Here is a 19,036-nt window from a genome sequence, read left to right on the forward strand (position 1 = left end):
TTATTTTTGTTGGTTTTGTTTGTTTTTTTAGAGCTTGCACCATATTTACCTGTTGGTGTCCTAGATAATCCTGCCATGGCTGGCAGGTGCTGAGGTTTGTTGGCTGTCTCATGAGTGCTGTCTGTTGCTTTGCAGGGTTCAGAGGAAGGCTTCAGCTGGGAGATTGAGCCCTGAGCATGGTAAGGTCTCTTCTCTGTCGTGTGACAGCTTTGAGTGAGCAGCACAGGCACAGGACAGGCTGTCAGTCTGTCCTGGAGCTATCTTCCCTGGTAGCTCACACAGTCTCTGGTGCTGAGGAAAGATGTTAGAGCTTCCTCTGTGCCCTCACAAGAGAGTCCCTTAAAGCCAGCTGCCCTGAACCTGGTGCTGATTCCTACCCCTAGGAGCTGCCTTTAAAGGGGTGAAGGAAGGCCAGTGTTCCTGATGCCAGGTCTGCTGATATTTAAACAAGTCACTTTTGAGTATGTCAGCTCTTATGCTTTAAGAGTTCTTCTACCTGGTTTAAGCATGCGGTCTTTTAATTGAATTTAAATGTTAAATTGTTTTCCACTGGACATTGCAGGCAGCCAGCTGAATGAATGACTAACAGAGTTAGGTAGTTGTGTTTATGATATTTGTGTTGGCATTGGATTCAGTTTACTTTGTGCTGCACCCACATTTCCACAAGCTGCTGCCTTCTGCCTTATAAAAACAGGGCTGCATCTAAGAAGCTGCCAGTGAAAGATGGAAGTTTTTGTCATGTGGATGGGGGCACTGGGAGTTCTTGCTTTCTGGTGAGGCATGGGAGTCTTTTCATTTTGATTAAATATTTAGTGCCTGCGGAGTAGTTCAAAGCATGGGTGCTGAGGTCATTTGTACCTCTCTCCTGCAGGAAGGGAGGACATAGTCTTGGCAGCATTGAGAGGTTCTTGATGTTATTCCTTTTTTGATGTGAGCATTTTCAGTCTCTCTGGTCTGCTGCATCCCATCAGATAAGCAGGGTAGTATAACTGAGCTGTGTTTAAAGGATCAGCAGTGGAACTTCACTCTGACTGGCATTAATTGGCTTAACATTTCTGCTGAGGACCTGGGGACATTTGAATTCTTAGACTTATTTTGTCAGCCACTAAGAACCACATGTATCCCTGTATTTGGAATACATGTGAAAGGTTTTTTTTTTTTTTCACAGCATGTACAGGGAATTGTAAAAGTGTCCATAAATATGATCTAATTTTATATCATTTGGGATGGATCCTGCTGCAGAACAAGAGCAGGTCTTAGGGCAGTGGAGCAATGGGAAAGGCCTGTGTGTTGGGAAGCTTGAGTAAGCTGAAGGGACCTGTCCAAGGCTGTGGAAGAGCTCCAGGGTGCTGACAAGGAGTCAGTGTCTAAGACAAGGAGGCACAGTCTCAGCCAGGTGAGACCAGAAGTGCCAGGGAGTGCTGCTGGTGCTGCAGCTGAGGTTTAATATGCTGAAGCCAACTTAGAAGCTGCCTTCTAAACTGCCCTGCTGAGAGGTGGAAGTTAAATTCTGGTGTTTGGAAAGTTCCCAAAGATCTGCAGGCCACAGATGCTGGACTTAGTAGGGACCTGGAGAGTAGAGAACTGGGTTGGTGAGCAGGGAGGACTGCTGAACAGCATCCCTGTGGCAGGAGAGAGGAGCACAGTTCCTTCATAGTTTACAGCTTTCCTCCCAGAGGCACCTGCTGCTTCTGTGACCTGTCCTCTGCCTTGTAATGCACTGCCACTTTCACATACTGCACTGAATGTGCAGCCATGTCCTTTTCTCTGGGGAGGAATCATGTCCTACCCACACGCTGTTTCTTCATCTATTGTCTCTTCAGGGTGTGTCTGACTGATGCTTATAAAATGGTAATTAGCAGCTTCCCTGTCTTCCAGATCAGTGGACACACTGGCTTTCTCTGTTTTTTTTTTTTTTTAATCCTCTTCCCACCCTTTGGAATTTCTTTCCCTCCCAAGTACCCCTGGATCTTGCCTTCTTCATTACTCCCTTTTCCTTTTCCCCACCAAGGGAATGGAAGTGCTCAGCAGTGTGTCTTTGCCATTGGTCTTGGAATGTTCTGCCACTCCATGTGCCTCCTTGCTCTTGTTATCCATCTTATATCTGGCCTCTGTGGTTCACTCTTTTTTCTTTTTTTTAATCCCATGGCACACCTGCCCTTCCACATCCTCACTGTTTGGTGGAGGCAATAGCTGGAGGAACCACGCCTGGTGTGGTACATTTACTTTGCTGACTCACTCTCCCAGTGGGAAGTGGGATGGAAATTAGTGGGTGAGCTGGGTCCAAAGTAGCTGTTAGAGTCAGGGCAGAGTGCTTTTTCTCCTTGGCTTGCCTGCTTTGTCCAGATTGAAATCTTTGGTAACTTGGGAGAGAAGGTTGACAGGTCACTTGAGAGAATAAAGCCTGGTCTAAAATTAAGAGGGAGTATCCTCGTGGAACAGGACTGACAGGCCTAGGAATTGTGCTAGTACCTTGCTGATGTGGACATAAGGAAATGCTTTTGCCCTCTTCCCAGTGATCTGGATTTCCAAATCGGGAAAAGCTTCCATGAGAGAGGGAGATTGGATTGGAGGTGATGAGTAGAAGCTGCATCCTGCTCATGCCTCAACCTACAACAACATCCTGCCAATCTCAGCCCAGAGCTCAAGGGCTGTCACCTGGAGCTGCAGTGTGCCAGAGCCCTCCCTCTGGTGCTCAGTCCATGCCATGTTCCCTTCTGAAGCTCCTCTGAGCTGTTTGTTTTCTCTGATAGAGGGGTTGGGGCAGGAGCCTAAAGGAGCCAAAATTTGAGACCAAGTCTTAGCCCCCAGCCCAACAAGCACAGCAGACATGCAAAAAAAAAAAAGCAGTAATTGGGAATTGGAACATCAAATATCATTGCTGGATGGGTGCTTTCCTGTTGTGGGGTCAGTCAGGGACAAGTTTTAGATCTCTCTACATTTGTGGCTGATGAAAACGGTATAAAAATCTATGCAAGGTGTAACAGAGATGCCCAGAATTTCCAGTTGGAAAGAGCACTCTGTGCCTGTCACTTTGAGACCAGTCAGGTACTGGGAAGCCAGGCCATTGCCAGGCTGCAGTAAGGCTTTAAATACTGTGCCATGTTCTGCATTGCTGTGCTGCTGACTGACCACATGAGATTGTTGCAGGGATGACATTTTAAAGCAACTTAACCTGTCTCACTGTTTGTCACTACTGGAAAACATGGTCCTGTCCTGCTACCTTGCTTCCCTCCCTTTGTGGTTGACCTCTCAGTGAAGGGATTCAGCTGGCTTTGTTTCCTGCCATGTAGGTCAGCTGCTGAGCTCCACCATTGGAAGCAAAAAGAGGGAATGTGGAGGCAGGAGAGCACTCCTCCTTGCTTCATATATGTGGGCAGGAGGCAAGATGTTCCTAGCCCTCAAAGGCTTGCCCGTCTTGTCATCAGCACGAGATCATTACCACTTTTAGCATAAAGCATTTTTTTCTTTCTCCTTGATTGGTTAAAATTATGTAGAGCTGTCCTGCCAAAGTCTGTGACTCTTTTAGAGATAGCTGAAGGCGGCAGGATTTGAAGAGGTTTGAAGAGTTGCATGAGATGGGGAAAGAGAAGAACTAGAAATTCAGAAGGCTGTTAAGGACATCATGAGACTTGCTCTAAAATTTACCAAGTTTTGCATCCCCACAGTGTGATCTGTGCAGGGTGCTGGAGGGGGCTCCTGCTGCCAGTCTCACTGGCACCCTGTGTGGGGAGGCTGAAGGGAATGGGTTTCCTTCACACTGCAAAACGAGGGTTTCCCTTTTGCACAGTATGCTCTAGAGGGAGGCTGCCATCTGTTTAGAGAAATGTTCCTTTTCCAAGCCCCTCCAGCTCTTCAGGCTGTTTGCGTTCACCTCAGAGATGTTTTGAAGCACTGACATGAAGCTAACAGTCCCTCCTGGGTCTGTTTCATTGCAGGATCTGGGATGATGACTTCTTCACACCCCATCTCAGCCAGCACTCCTGAGGGAAGCAGCTACGGTGCTATTGGTACAGTATATTCCAGAACTGGGGCACGGGGAGGCTTCTCCCTGGGGTGGAGGAAGGCACTTTTAGGGTCATTTAACACTAGAGGAAAATAAAGCTGCAAGCTACTTTAGGAGCATCTTGCAACTATTAAAAAACAAAACAAAATCCAAACAACCAAATTGCAGTTAGTGAGGTTCAGGTTGCACTTTAGGGAAAAGCATCTACATAATGAAAGTGGCAAATCTGAAAGAGGTGCCCTAAGAGGCTGTCATTGGAAATGTCTTAGGCAAAGCTACAGTCACCTGAGAGCTGTGGGTGACAATGCTGCTTCAGACAGGACATTTACTAGTGATTGAAAAAGGTCCCTCTCAAGCAAGCCTCTAGGAGCCTGTTATTAGCTCACAGCCTGCCTTTAAACCAAAGCATGCTTGTCCCTGGGAGGCTGAAGGGTTGTGTGCCATAAAGCAAGACACAATCAGAGTTTCTTGCCCCCAGGGGTTTCACTAGGGAAGAAATAATGTCCTACTGGCAACAGGTGAATCACGCCCTAGAGGCAGAGGAGAAAGAACCTTCCTGAGGGCTTTATGACCATTTTACCCCTCCTTCCCCTTTTTCCAAAGAAATCTTTTAAAAGCATTTGGGAAGTGAGGAAGAAACCTGTGTTCTGCCCATGTCTGTGTGGGCAATGAGGTGGGAGTTGCCCAGCCTGTGGGAAGTGCAGGCAGGTCCTGCTAACCTGTATGTGCCCATTACCAGGGATGCATTGGGAATAAAGCTGGTACTCTGCTTGCTTTGAAAAATCGACTTTTCTTCTTTGTCTTATGTTCTACAGTATTTTTAGAAGAGCTTAGATATATATATAAAGCTTACATAAAATCTGAAGGTTAACTAGGTGAGTGTGGTTTTGACCCTTAACAGTCTGCTTCTTTCTCTAGAGGTATTTGTCTTGTCTCAGAATTCCAGATTTCAGAGCCTGGGCTAGTAGAGAGTCGAAAATGTTAAGAGATGAAAAGTAATAGAATAAAAGCAGAGTAAAAACTAAAATGCTGCAGAGAGGGGAAGATAATGGTTCTTCAGACTGCTCTTAGCTGAGCACCTAAAACTTCTGGAAGGTTTGGGATCATGTGTGGCAGTGTTCTCACTCGGAGTTTGCCCAATGTGGAATTTTTCTTCACTCAGGGTCACCAAAGGTGGTGGTGTTCACAGGGGTCCCAGGATGAGGGAAGAGATGAGAATCTGACTCCATGTTTCAGAAGGCTGATTTATTATTTTATGATATATTATATTAAAAGAAAATGATATGTTAAAACTATACTAAAAGAATAGAAGAAAGGATTTAATCACAAGGCTTGCAAGGAAAGGAAGGGAATGGAATGATAATAAAATCTTGTGACTGACCAGAGTCTGAGACAGCTGGACTGTGATTGGCCATTAATTAAAAACAACCACATGAGACCAATCAAAGATCCACCTGTTGCATTCCACAGCAGTAGATAATTATTGTTTACGTTTTGTTTCTGAGGCCCCTCAGCTTCTCAGGAGAAAAGATCCTAATGAAAGGATTTTACATCAAATATGTCTATGACGATCATGGAAAAAAATTTCCCCTGAACTGACCCTGTCAACTTGTCAAAGCATCAAAGCATGTGGGCCAGCTGGATTTTGCTGTGCACAGAGGGATTTAGCCCTGACCCTGTGTGTCTCCTTGTCCCTGCTGTGGCCCAGACGAGTCCAGCTCCAGCGGTGCCCGGCAGCTGTCCTCCCCGGAGCGCAGGGCCCCGGCCGGCTCGGACACCGACAGCTCCGTGGAGGAGGAGAGCGACTTCGACACCATGCCGGAGATTGAGAGTGACAAGAACATCATCCGCACTAAGGTACGGCTGGTGCTCGCCCCGGGCACTTCTGGGCCATGACCAGGACTGGTCACGTCAGTGAAATCTCAAAAGTCCTGTTCCCTTTCAGGGTGGATATCATCCAATACAGCTGAGTGTGCTTCTTAGTCTTTTTTCAGTTACTGGAAGTTTCCCCTCTGTGATAAGTGTGCTGGTGAATTGAGTCCTTTAATGTGGAAAATCAAAATATATTGGGGACTATTGAGAAAGGAGGAAAATGCCCAGAGAAGTTCAAGGAGATGGGAAGATAGGGAGAAAATAATCTGCAACAGTAAGTGGCTATTAGTACAAGTAGTGTGACTACAGTGGATGTACAGAGGGGCTTTAAGCTAGTAGCTCTCAAACTGCCTCCTTTTGTCATCCTGCACTGCTCTTTGTGGTTGGAGCCATTCCTGGAGGTTGGAGAATTTTGCAGAACTCACCCCCATAGAATCAAGGGACACAGTGAGTTCACTGTGTAAAACCAGTTCAAATATCACCAAGCTGCAAATATGTCAAGATCTCCTACTGGCATCTGTAATCTACTTTGGTTCTTGTCTTCCCTCTTTCCCCACCTGATAATGTTTTAGGTGTTCCTCTATCTCTCAGATTTGTCCAGGAAAGACCGAAGAATTGTCAGCAAAAAATACAAAATCTATTTCTGGTAAGGAGAAAGCAAACTGGTAAGACCCAAACTCTGGATCCAGAGTCTCTGGTTGTGGAGTCTGTCCGCATGCCTTTCTTCTGAACCACTTCTGAACTACCCTGTTGCCCATTCTGACCCTGTTCCAATCAGTAACTGCAGATCCCACATACCTCAAGTAAGGATATTTGTGGGCCAGTGCACACATGATCCTGGCAGTGGATTCTGTTTTGCATCATTTGCTTTTAAGCATGGTAACAACCAGTGCACTGAAACCTAATGGGAATGGGGAGAAACTGGCACTCAAACCCATGAGCTTGTGGCCAGCATCTTGGCTTTTCCTGTGCCCTTAGCATTTGCCTCTGCTTTGCCTCCTGTGTGCTCCTCTTCTTCAGGGGCTCGCAATGAGATGGTAACCCCAGAGCAGACAGGTGTGCACATTCCTCCACGAGCGCTCTGGGGCTTTCTTCTGGGTGTGCCCCCCTGGTTTTGGTGTGTGTGTAAGTGCTGCTGCTGTCTCCCCTCTGCAGGAACATCATCACCATCGCGGTGTTCTATGCCCTGCCGGTCATCCAGCTGGTCATCACCTACCAGACGGTGCGTTTGGCCCCATGGCTGCCCCCTCTTGCTTTAAACTTGCCCTGTGGCTGTGTTGGGCAAGGGTGAGAGTCATAGAGGAACTGGGATCACCCAGCAGTTCTGCTCTGTGTGAGGAGCACTTCACCTTGGCCGCTCCTGCTGCACTGTGTTGATGTTACAGTGAGCTTGGCTCATTGGGCTTGCACTTCTGCTATTTCTGCTTGGGAAGTGGGAGTGCTGCTGTTTTCCTGATCAACTGATGGCTCATTTGAGTCCTGTTTCATTTTAGAGACAGGAGGAATTTGATGTTATCTCTAAGGGACAGCTGAAAGCAAGTAGTGTTTGCTGTGATTTCTCCTGCCTTCTCCCAGCTTTTGCTACCCTGCTGTTATGCAGATATCTGCAAGCAGGTCTGTTGGTGGGGGGGTTGAGAGCACACAATGTTTCCTCTGAAGACTGTTATCAGATCTGTGGCCCTTGACAACATCTTGTCCCACCCTCAAAGCTTTGCTTGCAGATGTCAGTACTCCCTGTGCTGGGGCTAGAGCTAGGCTGTGTCCTGGTACATCTTGTGTTTGTGCTGTGTTTGCATGGGGCAAACCCCCCAGAGCAGGGAGGATTTGCTAATGGCAGGCCTCCCATCTGTCCAGGTGGTGAATGTGACTGGCAATCAGGACATCTGCTATTACAACTTCCTGTGTGCTCATCCACTTGGGGTGCTGAGGTGAGTGACCCTTTCCTCACTGCATATTTGTCTCATGCCTCCTGAGTGTTTGTGCTGTGCCCAGGTTGGGATTTTATGCTTGCCAGGCTCACAGTAGCAATGTTGATAAAACCACTGGGAGTTTAGGACTCTGATCTTTGTGTTTTGCTCAGCAGTGCTGCTCTGCTGCAGTGAGACACACTCACCCTAGAACTTGTGGCACGTGGGTGCCCCTTACAAATCCTTGGCACAGCAATGAGGTGCTCTTGTGCTCTGTTGGACACTCCAAGGAGCAGCAGCTCTGCAAAGAAGTTCAGATCAGTCCTTCCAGTGTAGCATTTCTCTAAATTAATGTGTGAATGCAAAGAAAGCCCAGAGTTGGGAATCTCTCAGAAGTGTTAAATGAACTGGGACAGGTGAACTATTCAAATTAAAATTGTCATTAGGAATGTTAGATTGCAGTTTGGCAGGTGTGGAGGCGGGAGCAAAATGGATGCAGCTTATCACAACCCAGGGTTCAGCTTCCTGCTGCTGTGCTGCCTTTGTCTTAAACCTTCTTCTTTCCTGCAGTGCCTTCAACAACATCCTCAGCAACGTGGGCCACATGATGCTGGGCTTTCTCTTCCTCCTCATCGTGTTGCGCAGGGACATCCTCCACCGCCGGGCCATGGACATGAAGGATATCTACACCCTGGTAGGAGGCATGGCTGCCTGGGGCTCAGTGGAGGCAAGGAACATGGAGTGAACTCAAAAACCAGAGTGGTACACAATGGGTTTCCACTTATCTTCCTTGCTGGAGGGTTGAATCCTCCTCTTTTTTCCCTCCTGTGCAGAAGGTCTAGGTGGGATGGTTGTGTTCCTGCACGCCCCAGTGCTTTTCTGCTTGCAGTATGTCCATACTGTTGTGGTTGGTGACCCAGCCTGGGCTTGTGAAGACAAGGGGATTTATAGAGGAAGGATTCCCATGGCTCTGGATTTTCCCACAGTTCTTGCTGTGGAGGAACTGAGGCAGCAGGAGTGTCCCAAGATGCTTCTCTTTATAGTGAAGTTTGATTTGTCTTACACAAGAGCTGCTTGTGATAACTCAGAGGAATTTGGCTGCCACAGTCTCTGAAGCAGAGATTCTTGTAGCCAGAGCTTCTGTAGTCTCTCATGGGAGAGGATGGAGAAATCTGCAGCCCTGTGGGCATAGAGAGGTGCTGGTGGTTTCTGGAGACAAACAGCTCTGTTCTCATGGGCTTGGTAGCAAGTAGAGGCAATAGGAGTTGTAAGGGTCTGCTGCTTGTGGTTTTCAGGTGAAATCGTGGCCAAATTGTGATGGAAATGCCTTCTCACATTGCTGATAGGCTCTGCTCAAGAGCTTCTAAGACCCTACTGACCCCAAGAGCAATTCTCGTCAGTCCTCTCTGTTTTGGACAGGATGTAGCATGGCATGAGGTACAGGACAGAGATTTTCAGTTTCTTGATGTCAGTACCAAGACATTGAGGTCTTCAGATGAGAACTTCCAGGGTGATTAGCTTAGATTTGCTGTCTGTGGATTCACCTGGCTGTGCCATGTTTCTAAATCCAGAGCCTGTGGTTGCACCCAGGACTCTGTGCTGCACTGGTGACTGGAGGAGTTAGGAGGGATGAGGTGATGGAGAGTGGAAGCTTGCCTGTGATCAGGACACTGAGGGCACTCACTATACAGCTCTGCTCTCTTCCAGGACTATGGGATCCCAAAGCATTTTGGTCTCTTCTATGCTATGGGCATTGCTCTGATGATGGAAGGGGTGCTCAGTGCCTGTTACCACGTCTGCCCTAATTACTCCAATTTCCAGTTTGGTAAGCTGAGTTTCCTTTCTCCTTTTGAGCTGGAGCTAGGATTTGCCATGTTCTGTCTCTTGCTGAGTTGCTGACGTTTCCCATCTCTCTCTACCCTTGCAAGTCTCCCTGGACCCTGCCTGTTCCAAAGCTGAGTCAAGAGGTTGTGATGCCCTGTGGGCACTTATTTTCTGATCCTGTTTAGTTTTTGTTGCCCCAGAGCACGGAAGATGTGCTGCTGCAAGGTGGCAAAGCACAAAGTGCTGTACAGTGTGGTGCCGCAGCAGGGCCAAACCCGAGGCTGGCAGGCACAGATCCCTGATGCTTTGTGTGCCCTTGGAGCAGCTTTCTGAGCCACTGGCAGTAGGTGCTCACACTGTTTCTGTTGTCCCTCCACAGACACCTCCTTCATGTACATGATTGCAGGGCTGTGCATGCTCAAGCTCTACCAGACCCGGCACCCAGACATCAATGCCAGCGCCTACTCTGCCTACGCCTCGTTTGCTGTGGTGATCTCCCTGGCTGTCCTTGGAGTGGTAGGGCTCCCTCTTACTCCACTGCTTCTCTGGGAGGGAGGTGGCATGGCTGGGAACGTGGCTGAGGTGTGAAAATGGCTGGGGAAAGCAGTAGAGTAGGATAAGCATGTGTTAAGCAGCTGTCAGCATTTGAATTCTCAGTTCTGCTGGGCTTTCCTCCTTCATTCCCCTGAGCTTTCAGGCAGGAGAAGAGCAGAACAGTTTCCTCTAGGTGGGCTCTTGTTTTGGGCTTTGCCCACCACATGCCATCCTTCTCAAGCGGAGAAATTCAGATGTTCATGTCCAAGTGCACAGATGGTCTTCCTAGGGCATGATTCGCATTGGAGGAAAGAGGGGTGAGGCTGGCTGGTCTTCAAGACAGGTATCTTATGCCTAGTTGCTTGTGCCTGTTTCTCCCCTTTGGAGTATTCCATGTTGTTTGTCACAGCTCCTGCAGTTGATTTTTGTATTTCTGGAGAGGAGCAGGATTGGGATGATACATGGGGGGCACCCAGGCAAATTCCTGGAGTACCTGCCTATGGAAGGGCACTGGAGCAGAAGCTATGAGACTTTGCCTGTTTGCTACTTTGCCTGTAGCACTGCGAGTACTGAGCTGGGCTCACCAGGATCCTCAAGCTGTGCTTTTCCTTGGAAGTCTCTGCTTCTCTTGTTTTGAAAGACTCATTTTCATTCATCACTAACCAAGCAAAATCCATGGAATTCTTGCTCTGAACTAGCAGCTAGATCCCAGTGGGCTGTTAGCTCCTCGCTACCAAATAATGCCAAGGTCTCTGTTTACAAGACTGCCTGTGGGATAAGGCATGCAGGAGGAGCTAGTGACCTGGGGACTACCCAAGAATCTCTTGATAGGTGTGGTAGATCTTGACAAGGTTCAAAACACTGAGACTTTATTATGAATTGCTCTATCTTTTGTGGGATGCTTTGAAGCTGTTCAGTGGAGCTTGAAAGCAGCATGTCTCCTTTGTTCCATTCATGGACAGGTGTCTTTTCTGCTTGCTTTTTAGTGTGTGGGTTTTTATCTCTGCCCACACAAAGTGAAATTTCAGGAGAATGCTTTGCCCCAGGGTGGGGAAGTGGTCACAGCCTGATGGCAGATCAGAGTTTCTGGACTTCTTATTGTATGAATGAGAAATTAGGATTTTAATGTAGCATTAACCTGTGCTTGCAGTCATTCCAGTCCTTGCAGGACTTCCAGTCCTTAAATAAAATGAAAATACACTGTAGGAGCAATTGCCTGCAGAGCAGTTCTGTCCATTTTGGTCTACTTCAGTACAGTTGTTAAAGTAATGGTTGGTTCCCTGTCTGCCTTTGTAAAAATCCACCTCCTGGCTGGAGAGCTGCTGCCCAGCTCAGCAGAGAGAGCTTACTTGGCCTTGTATTTCTGCTCCCTGGGCCAGTGCTGTCCATCCAGCCTTGTCTAAAGGGGCATTCAGAAAGAATGGCCTCCTCTTCAAATGCTGCGCTAATCTTGCTTCTCTGGACTTCATTTTGAATTTATAGATCTGTTTTCTGGTGGGAAGATTTAGGGGTTTTTTTTCTGTATTCAGTGAGGTTGTTTAATGTCCCATGGTGACACAGCCCAGGAAAGGATTGTCTTGCTGAAAGAGGGCTCAGTTTACTTTTAAAATGTTTTTGCTTTCAGGTGTTTGGAAAAAATGACATGTGGTTCTGGGTTATTTTCTCACTGATCCACATTTTGGGCTCACTGGCTCTCAGCACCCAGATCTACTACATGGGACGCTTCAAGATCGGTGAGTGCTGTGACTGAACCATCTCCTCCTGGGTGTGTGGTGCCTCCTGTCCTCACCTGCCTGTCCTGTGGCCCCTCTTCTGGGCTACCCTGTGCTCTCATCCATCTGATGCTTTCCTGGCCTGTGAAGTCCTGGTGCTCCTGATTCCCAGTGGGAGTGAGCAGGAGCTGTGTGCTCTGAGGGAGCTGCAGTTCTCCCTGTCATGGGGTGGGGGGGAGAGGGTCTGCTGGGGAGCCTGGCTCTTGTGCTCTGCTTAAACCTATTTCTTCTTCCTCTTCTGCCCCTGTCTGCCTCAGATGACCCTGACTCAGGTAACCACAGCTTTCCTTTTTCCCTCTTGGGCTGATTGTGCTGAGCTGCAGCAGCCAGGGATTGCATGGATGAGTGTGGGGAGGCAGGATCATGTGCCACCTGGGGTCAGCTCTTGGGAAGTGAAAGCAGTTTGCCAGCAGCACTGCCAGTCCTGTTCCTTGGCAGGAGGGGAGTGATCAGCACAGGAGAGCTCAGATCTTGGTGCAGGAGCCTTTTCAAGCTCTGTGTTGTGGCTAAAGGGGAACATGTGCACTCATGCATGTTTGTCCATCCCTGCTGCCACTGATGGCTCTGCAGGGAGGAAGCTTCTGCAAAGATTTTGAGAGCAGGAGTGTCTTGAGTGTGCTCTGCCTCTCTAGGACCCTCTAAACCCTGTTGGGACTTGTTTCTACTGTTTCCCTGCTTTGGCAGCTTATTCCATGGAAGGACCTTTTCCCCCTTCCTACATACACACACCCGCCTCTTCCAGAGATGGGGTTGCAAAGCCAGCCTCTTTACATGTACAGGCAGGGCCTGTGTGACTTCTGGGCAGTGTTAGTATAGAGGGGGGTTTCAAATTTATTTTTGTTGTAACCTGTTGTTCTGGCCAACTGCCACCTACATCCTCTGCTGGATACCCTCCTGCTCAGCACAGAGTGCTTCCAAAGGGCAAGGCATGAATCTGCTGACACCTTGGCTCTCTGTTGTCAGCTGGTGGGTGTCAGCTTCTTCCTCACAGGCATTTTAGAGCTCAGTGTGCTGGCTGTCCTGGCTTTCTACCCTTTCCTTTGACAGACATGGGCATATTTCGGCGAGCAGTGATGGTGCTGTACACGGACTGTATCCAGCAGTGCAGCCGACCAATGTACATGGTAGGTACTTCTCATCTGCAATTCCTCACTTCTTTAGGCAAAGTGCAGAGGAAAGAGGAGGGGCTGTGTGAAAAAGTGATGGTCCTTGCTCCCCTTGTTATCCTTCCCCCAAAATGCCTGGTTAAGTGTAGGTCTCTGGTCTCTGCTGGAGTGTTTACCCCCAGCCTCCCCTGATCTCAGGCTTGGTGAATAAAACATCAGAGCAAAGGTGATACAAGTGTGGCAGGATTTGCCTTTGCACTTGCTCTCTGGGAGCATCCATTCAGAGGAGCAGGTAGGAGGCTCTGTGCAGTGCAGCCTCTCTGGGGAAGGCTGCAGCTATTTTGGGTCTGTGGCTTAACCAAAGCAATTGCCATTTCTGCAGCACCTCAGGGCAAATAGCAAAAAGTTAAGAAAAGGTGGCTGTTACCTTGTGTCCCACTGATTGCTTTCTCCCTTAGCAAAGAGTGCTAATTAGGGCTTGAAGCCACATGGAGTTGTTATCCATAAGCCTTCTCAATTTTTTATTTATTCTCCCATCTCTGAATAAGCAAACCTGGTCCACTCAGGCATGAAGTAAGCCTGGCCAGCCTGAAACAGCCACATCATGAAAGCAGCTGTAAGCATAAATGCACATGCCCCACAGATATAACCCTTCTGCCTGCTGTTGTTACAGTGCTTCCCCAGCTAATGGTGAGATGGCAAGGAAGAAAAGGCTCCCTGAATATGTGCAGGATGCTGTCCAGAGCTTCCCCTGCCACCTCTTTCAAGCAGATCTTTGCTCTCTGCAGTAATTCCTTTGTAAAATGGTGGGAGGGAAGGAATCTAGCTAGAAAAACAGTAGAAGCAGTCAAAGGATTCACAGAACATCCTGAGGCTGATCCCTTAAGTGCTGAGCTTGTCCTTTTTTAGATGTTTAGTCTCCTTACAACACTTCCTTAAAATTTTTGAGGGTCAGAGCAGTTTCCATCTGATAAAAGCTCCCACAGAGGCAGGTGCATGTGTGTTTGCAAGAACTGAACTGCAAATCCTCACATAATGCTCTCCTGAATTTCTGAGGCAAAGGCCTTTTTGCATACTCTTTTCACTTTATATGCTCATCAGTGTCTTTTCTCCAGGACAGGATGGTGCTGCTCATTGTTGGGAACCTGGTGAACTGGTCCTTGTAAGTACTGGGGTGTTGGTGCTTTGTGTATTTGTGCATGGGGGCAGCAGGATTTGGGACATGGTGGCCTAGAGTGATGGGGAGATGCAGCAATGTCTGTGCAACAATCCTGGCATGTTTGGGCAGGCAGGCTGCTCTGAGGGTGGCTGGCAGATCCATGGATGCAGTGCAGCTCTAGAGCTACATGGAGCATCCCCTGAGCGTTTCAGCTGGGGCTGTCTCATGGCTCGTGTTTCAGGGAGCTTGTGCAGGGACTGTGCTGCTGAGTTGTGCTTCCCACAGAGCTGGGAGATCTCTGGCACAGCCAAGGTGCAGGAGACCTGGCAGACAGTCACAGAACCTGGCTGAGCAGTAACTGCATGGAGGGATCAGCTCTCGGATGAGACCTAAAATCATTGCCCCAGGCTCTTGCTTTTCACTGAAGCTGCTTCTCAGGGACATGCCTTCTACCAAATGGACAGGCCTAGGGCCAGATCCTACTGAGGGAGATGTGTTTGGCCATGGGTTGGAAGCAATCCAGGGCCCTTGCCTGTCCTCTGGGGTCTCCAGTCACTTCAGCAGCTGACCATGGCTACATTTTCTTGGCTGGGAGCAGAGGCAAGCAGTGCACTTCCCCCAGGGAATTGTGAAGCTGTGGCACTGGTGCTGTGTCCTGCAGTCCTGGTGGGGGGTAGAGCAGTGTGTGGCTGTCACTTTGGGGATGTACCCTGTCCCCAGTGAAAGAAGCTGCCTGATGTCCCTCTGTCCTCTCTCTCAGTGCTATCTTTGGGCTGGTGTATCGGCCCAGAGACTTTGCCTCCTACATACTGGGAATCTTCATCTGCAACCTGCTGCTCTATCTGGCATTCTACATCATCATGAAGGTAATGGGAGGCAGCTGTAGCTGTCCCTGGAGCTCCTGGCTCCAAAGGGGAAGGGATGGGCTGCATCCCTTTTTTTCTGGCTGCAGTTTGGGTTCCTGTGGTGCTGCAGGGGGATGTGGAAGGACCTTAGTGGGGCTCTGGCTGGGACAGGGTGTTGGGGAGGGATGGTGTGGAACCATTTCAGGGGTGGCTGGGCTGTGTCTTTGTAGGGTGGGCAGCCCTTCCCAGATGCAGGCAGTATAGGCTGGTGTGTGAGCCCTGTGCTTGGCTCTGTGCCCTGGACAGAACTCAGGGTGTGTCCCTGTCTGCAGCTCCGCAGCTCTGAGAGGCTCCTGCCCATCCCCATGTTCTGCATCGTGGCTACAGCAGTGGTGTGGGCAGCTGCCCTCTACTTCTTCTTCCAGACCCTCAGCAGCTGGGAGGTAAATTTCCCTTTTTACTGTTCTTCTGTCCATCTTTTTCTCATCATCTTTCCTTCCTGGTGCTTGTTTTGCACAAAAATGACTCTGGAGAAGAGTCTTGGGCTGCTGATGGGGAGCTGAAAGGGTTCAACTCATGTAGCAGACTTGTGAATGGAGCATGGGAAGCTGTGCTGAGCCAGAAATCACTGTAGCTGTATGGAGGCTGTTTATAACCAGGTGATCTGGAGGTGACTGGTCCTTCCTAAGGGACAAAGGAAGAGCTGGGGATCTGGAAGGAAAACTGGGAAAATCCTAATCCTTGGACATCCCTGGAGCAGATGGCCACCTGGAGTCAACCAGATCAACCTGCCTGGGGTTGTTAGGGCTCTTGGTGGTCTGGGAGCCATTAAATCCTGGCTGGGTGCCTTCTAACAGGATGTCACATCCATCTCCATGGAAATGAGGGGCTTGTTACAGGGTGGTCTGGTGGAGGCTGTGCAACCTGTGCTATGCAGAACCTCAGAGGTGGAGACCAGAGGGTTCCCCTTGCTTGTGGGTTGTGGTCCCAGATCCATTTTGAGGCCCAGTTATAACATTGTGTTGTTTCTGGCCTGCCCGTGCCACATTTCTGGCCAGCACAGCAACTTTTCCTGGATCCTGCTTGGAGGGTTAAGACAGGGTGATCCCTACAGGGTCTGATGTGGTCAGCAAGGGCCCAGTAGGGGTGGATATCAGGTCCTGACCCTCTGCCTGCCCTCCTAGGAGACTCCAGCAGAGTCCCGGGAAAAGAACCGTCCATGCATCCTGCTGGGATTCTTTGATGACCACGATGTCTGGCACTTCCTCTCCGCAGCTGCCTTGTTCTTCTCCTTTCTGGTGAGTCCTGCTGAGCCTCCCACTCTGCTGGATGGCCTCTCCCTCTCCTTTCACCTTGCTCCCCTCTCTCCACATGGAGCTGTGCCTGCTCCAGAACTCCACAGAAGTGCCTCAACTCCTCTGCTTGGCTCTACCTCCTGACATCCTTCACAGTGGGATGCTCCTTGTCAGTGGGATCAGGCTTTCTCCTTTATCTTATTTCTCTGCCAGTGCCTTCTGGCCTCAGACTCCCTCTGGGGCTGTGGGTCACACAGCTGTTGTGGGGAAGCTGAGGGGGTGCTGCTGTGACCAATGACTCATGGATTTGTGAATACCTCCCAAATAGGCAAGGCCTGAAGATCTGAAAGGAAGACCTCCCTGGGCAGCAAGACCTGACTCTGGCTTTCACTTTCTTCCTCAGGTCCTGCTGACTCTGGACGATGACCTGGATACGGTGCGCAGGGACAAGATCCCAGTGTTCTGAGTCCCCAGGGACAGGGGCACAGAGGTGTCCCAAACACTCAGGCAAAGGCACTGGGCCACTGTGTCTGTGCAGAATGAGCCTGCTTCCATGGCCAGCAGCCCAGTGGGAGCAGGGAACTGGATCCCCAGCAGGCATGGAGGGTGCTGTGGCAGTGAGGTGGGACCAGGAGGGAAGACGATGTCACTCCTTTCCCGCCACATCCTGTGGGGCAGGCTTGATCCAGAGGCCAAGGCCTGTGCACAGCCCTCTGGCCTGTGGGTGCAGTGGGTGCTGGGGCCAGTGAGGGGGGAGGAAACAGGAGGGAGGCACATCAGAGACCTTTGCTTCCCTTCCTCCCTGCTGATGTGCTCCTCTTCCTCTCTGGTGAGTAGGCTCGGGAAGTGCCATGCCAGCCTTCCTGCACAGGGAGCTCATGGCTGCACCCCGCAGTCTGCTGCCCTCAGAGCTCCCTTCAGCAGCACTGGGGGAGCGTTTGGTTCCTGTACTGCAGCAGCCGAGGGAGAAAAGGACTCCAAGCTGAGGTGGCAGTGGGGGGAATGGACTGTGTTTTCTTTCTTTCCTCTTTTTGTTGGAGAGACTCCTTCTGTAGCTGGTGGGGAGCCGTGGTACCAGGGCTGCAGCGTCGGTCGGAGGTGGTGAGCTAGAGCTGCCCGTGAGGGCTCTGCCAGGCTCAGAGCCTCCTGCCTTGCAGCCTCTCTGTCTCTCCTGCTGAACAGCCACTCCTCTGGCAGCTCCTGCTGGCGCTTGGCAGTGCTCTGCTCCCTCTCAGGGCACCACAAGTGCTCTCCTGGAGCGACCCTGCCGGAGAGCGCACGGCAAAGCCGCAGCCTCGTGTGGCAGCCCTTGGCTCCTGCTGGTGCCTTCCCAAAGGGACAGGCTGGCACAGGGAGCCTTGCCAGCAGCTCACACTCTCTCCTCTCATGAGCTTGCCTTGGACAGCCTTGGCAAAGTCTCTTTGGGCTGGGAGGATGAAGGAGATATTGGGGCAATTGGTGTTGAGCTCTTTACCGAAAGATGTGGACCAAATTTTCTTCTCCAACTTGTCCAAATGGGAAATGAGTTTTTTAATGGCTTCTGCATTCTTTCCAGTTTCTTTAGTTATTTAAAAAACAAGAAGGTGTTAATTATTTCAGGCCTTGCATCTAAAATGGGACCTGTTTTGCTAATTTGCAATTAAAAAGTGTTCTTTGAGGCCTGCTATCCTTATTCTTGTCTGCCTGAGCATTTTTACTTTGGTGTATGTGCATGTAGCCAGTGATGCAAAGGTTTCATTCCACTTCTGCTTACTAAAGCAGGTGACTCTGGTGATGTTTTACTCCAAGAGTCTGTACCTCCTTGAAGAGTTTTGCACCAGCTGGTTTTTATTTTTTCCTACGTTGGAGTTTGCTGAAATGGTCAATAAAATGGATGTTCCTGGTTCCCTGCTCTGCAGGTTGATCTGAATTCTTCTTGCTCCTGCTCTCAGCAGCAGCAGAGACAGCAGTCAGGGCAGAGGGGTGCCCAGTGGTGTCACACAGCTGCTGTCACCCTTGGGACTGTCACAGGTGTTTCTGGAGCCATAGGTGTGGATGACCTGCTTGTTCTCTTAACCAAATTGCCTTTGTAAGGCTACATAAAGAACAGACACTCTTGCTTGTCACCGCAGTCCCTTGGGCAGGGTGAGGAGAGGGCTGGAGGAGGAATGACTCAAGAGGCTGCCAGCCTTTATCTTCCCAAGCAGAGCTGTGCTGCTCTGGAGTGTGCCGGGGTAGCTGTGCCAGACTGAAGGAGGACCTCTGTGCCCTCAAATTTGTCCAGTTCTGGGGACACATTCTTATAAAATATACTTTCTCCCTGTTTTTTCATAATCTGTAGTCTCAGACCATGTTTCAAGGTTGTATTTGTTTCTAGACAGGAAGCTGGTTATCTTCTCTAAATTGAAATGTGAGGAAAAAATAATGTTGAGCAGCAGTTGGAAGGCTCGACGTAGGAGGTAGAACAACATATGGGCTCGCTGTGCTGAGCAGAGATGAGCACAGCATGGAATGGTAAGGTGGTAGCAGGGAGGGAGAGGGAGGCTGGGGAACAGCACAGAACAAACAGAAAACCATGACAGGATTCAGTTAAATACAAGGAGAGGCACCTCAAGCCTGAGAGATGGGAGGAAGGGTTGGAATCGTCTCCCTGCTGCTTCTGTGCTTCCCGTTTTCCAGTTTCAATTTTTAACATTTCCTCTTAGCTTTGCCCTGCCTGCTGGGCTCTGTTGGTGCT

The 19,036-nt window shown here is 49.5% G+C and overlaps 1 protein-coding gene across 2 annotated transcripts in view; it reads left to right on the forward strand.

Moving 5' to 3' along the window:
• SIDT1 (SID1 transmembrane family member 1) overlaps positions 1-18,218 on the forward strand; it is a 39,929-nt gene extending 21,711 nt beyond the window's left edge. The window contains exons 10-26 of one of the 2 annotated variants that reach the window (XM_064722848.1): positions 136-179; positions 3,939-4,010; positions 5,715-5,863; positions 6,451-6,524; positions 7,034-7,100; positions 7,733-7,806; positions 8,356-8,479; positions 9,493-9,610; positions 9,989-10,125; positions 11,768-11,876; positions 12,173-12,187; positions 12,963-13,039; positions 14,137-14,183; positions 14,941-15,046; positions 15,358-15,468; positions 16,210-16,323; positions 16,724-18,218. In XM_064722848.1, the coding sequence (XP_064578918.1) occupies positions 136-179; positions 3,939-4,010; positions 5,715-5,863; positions 6,451-6,524; positions 7,034-7,100; positions 7,733-7,806; positions 8,356-8,479; positions 9,493-9,610; positions 9,989-10,125; positions 11,768-11,876; positions 12,173-12,187; positions 12,963-13,039; positions 14,137-14,183; positions 14,941-15,046; positions 15,358-15,468; positions 16,210-16,323; positions 16,724-16,786 (1,501 nt within the window). In that variant the 3' untranslated portion in view covers positions 16,787-18,218. The remainder of the gene's footprint in view (positions 1-135; positions 180-3,938; positions 4,011-5,714; positions 5,864-6,450; positions 6,525-7,033; positions 7,101-7,732; positions 7,807-8,355; positions 8,480-9,492; positions 9,611-9,988; positions 10,126-11,767; positions 11,877-12,172; positions 12,188-12,962; positions 13,040-14,136; positions 14,184-14,940; positions 15,047-15,357; positions 15,469-16,209; positions 16,324-16,723) is intronic. The other variant, XM_064722858.1, reaches the window with a different exon arrangement.
• Positions 18,219-19,036: the final 818 nt, after the last annotated feature.

The sequence above is a fragment of the Zonotrichia leucophrys genome, chromosome 1, assembly GCF_028769735.1.
Source record: "Zonotrichia leucophrys gambelii isolate GWCS_2022_RI chromosome 1, RI_Zleu_2.0, whole genome shotgun sequence".
Lineage (NCBI taxonomy): Eukaryota > Metazoa > Chordata > Aves > Passeriformes > Passerellidae > Zonotrichia > Zonotrichia leucophrys.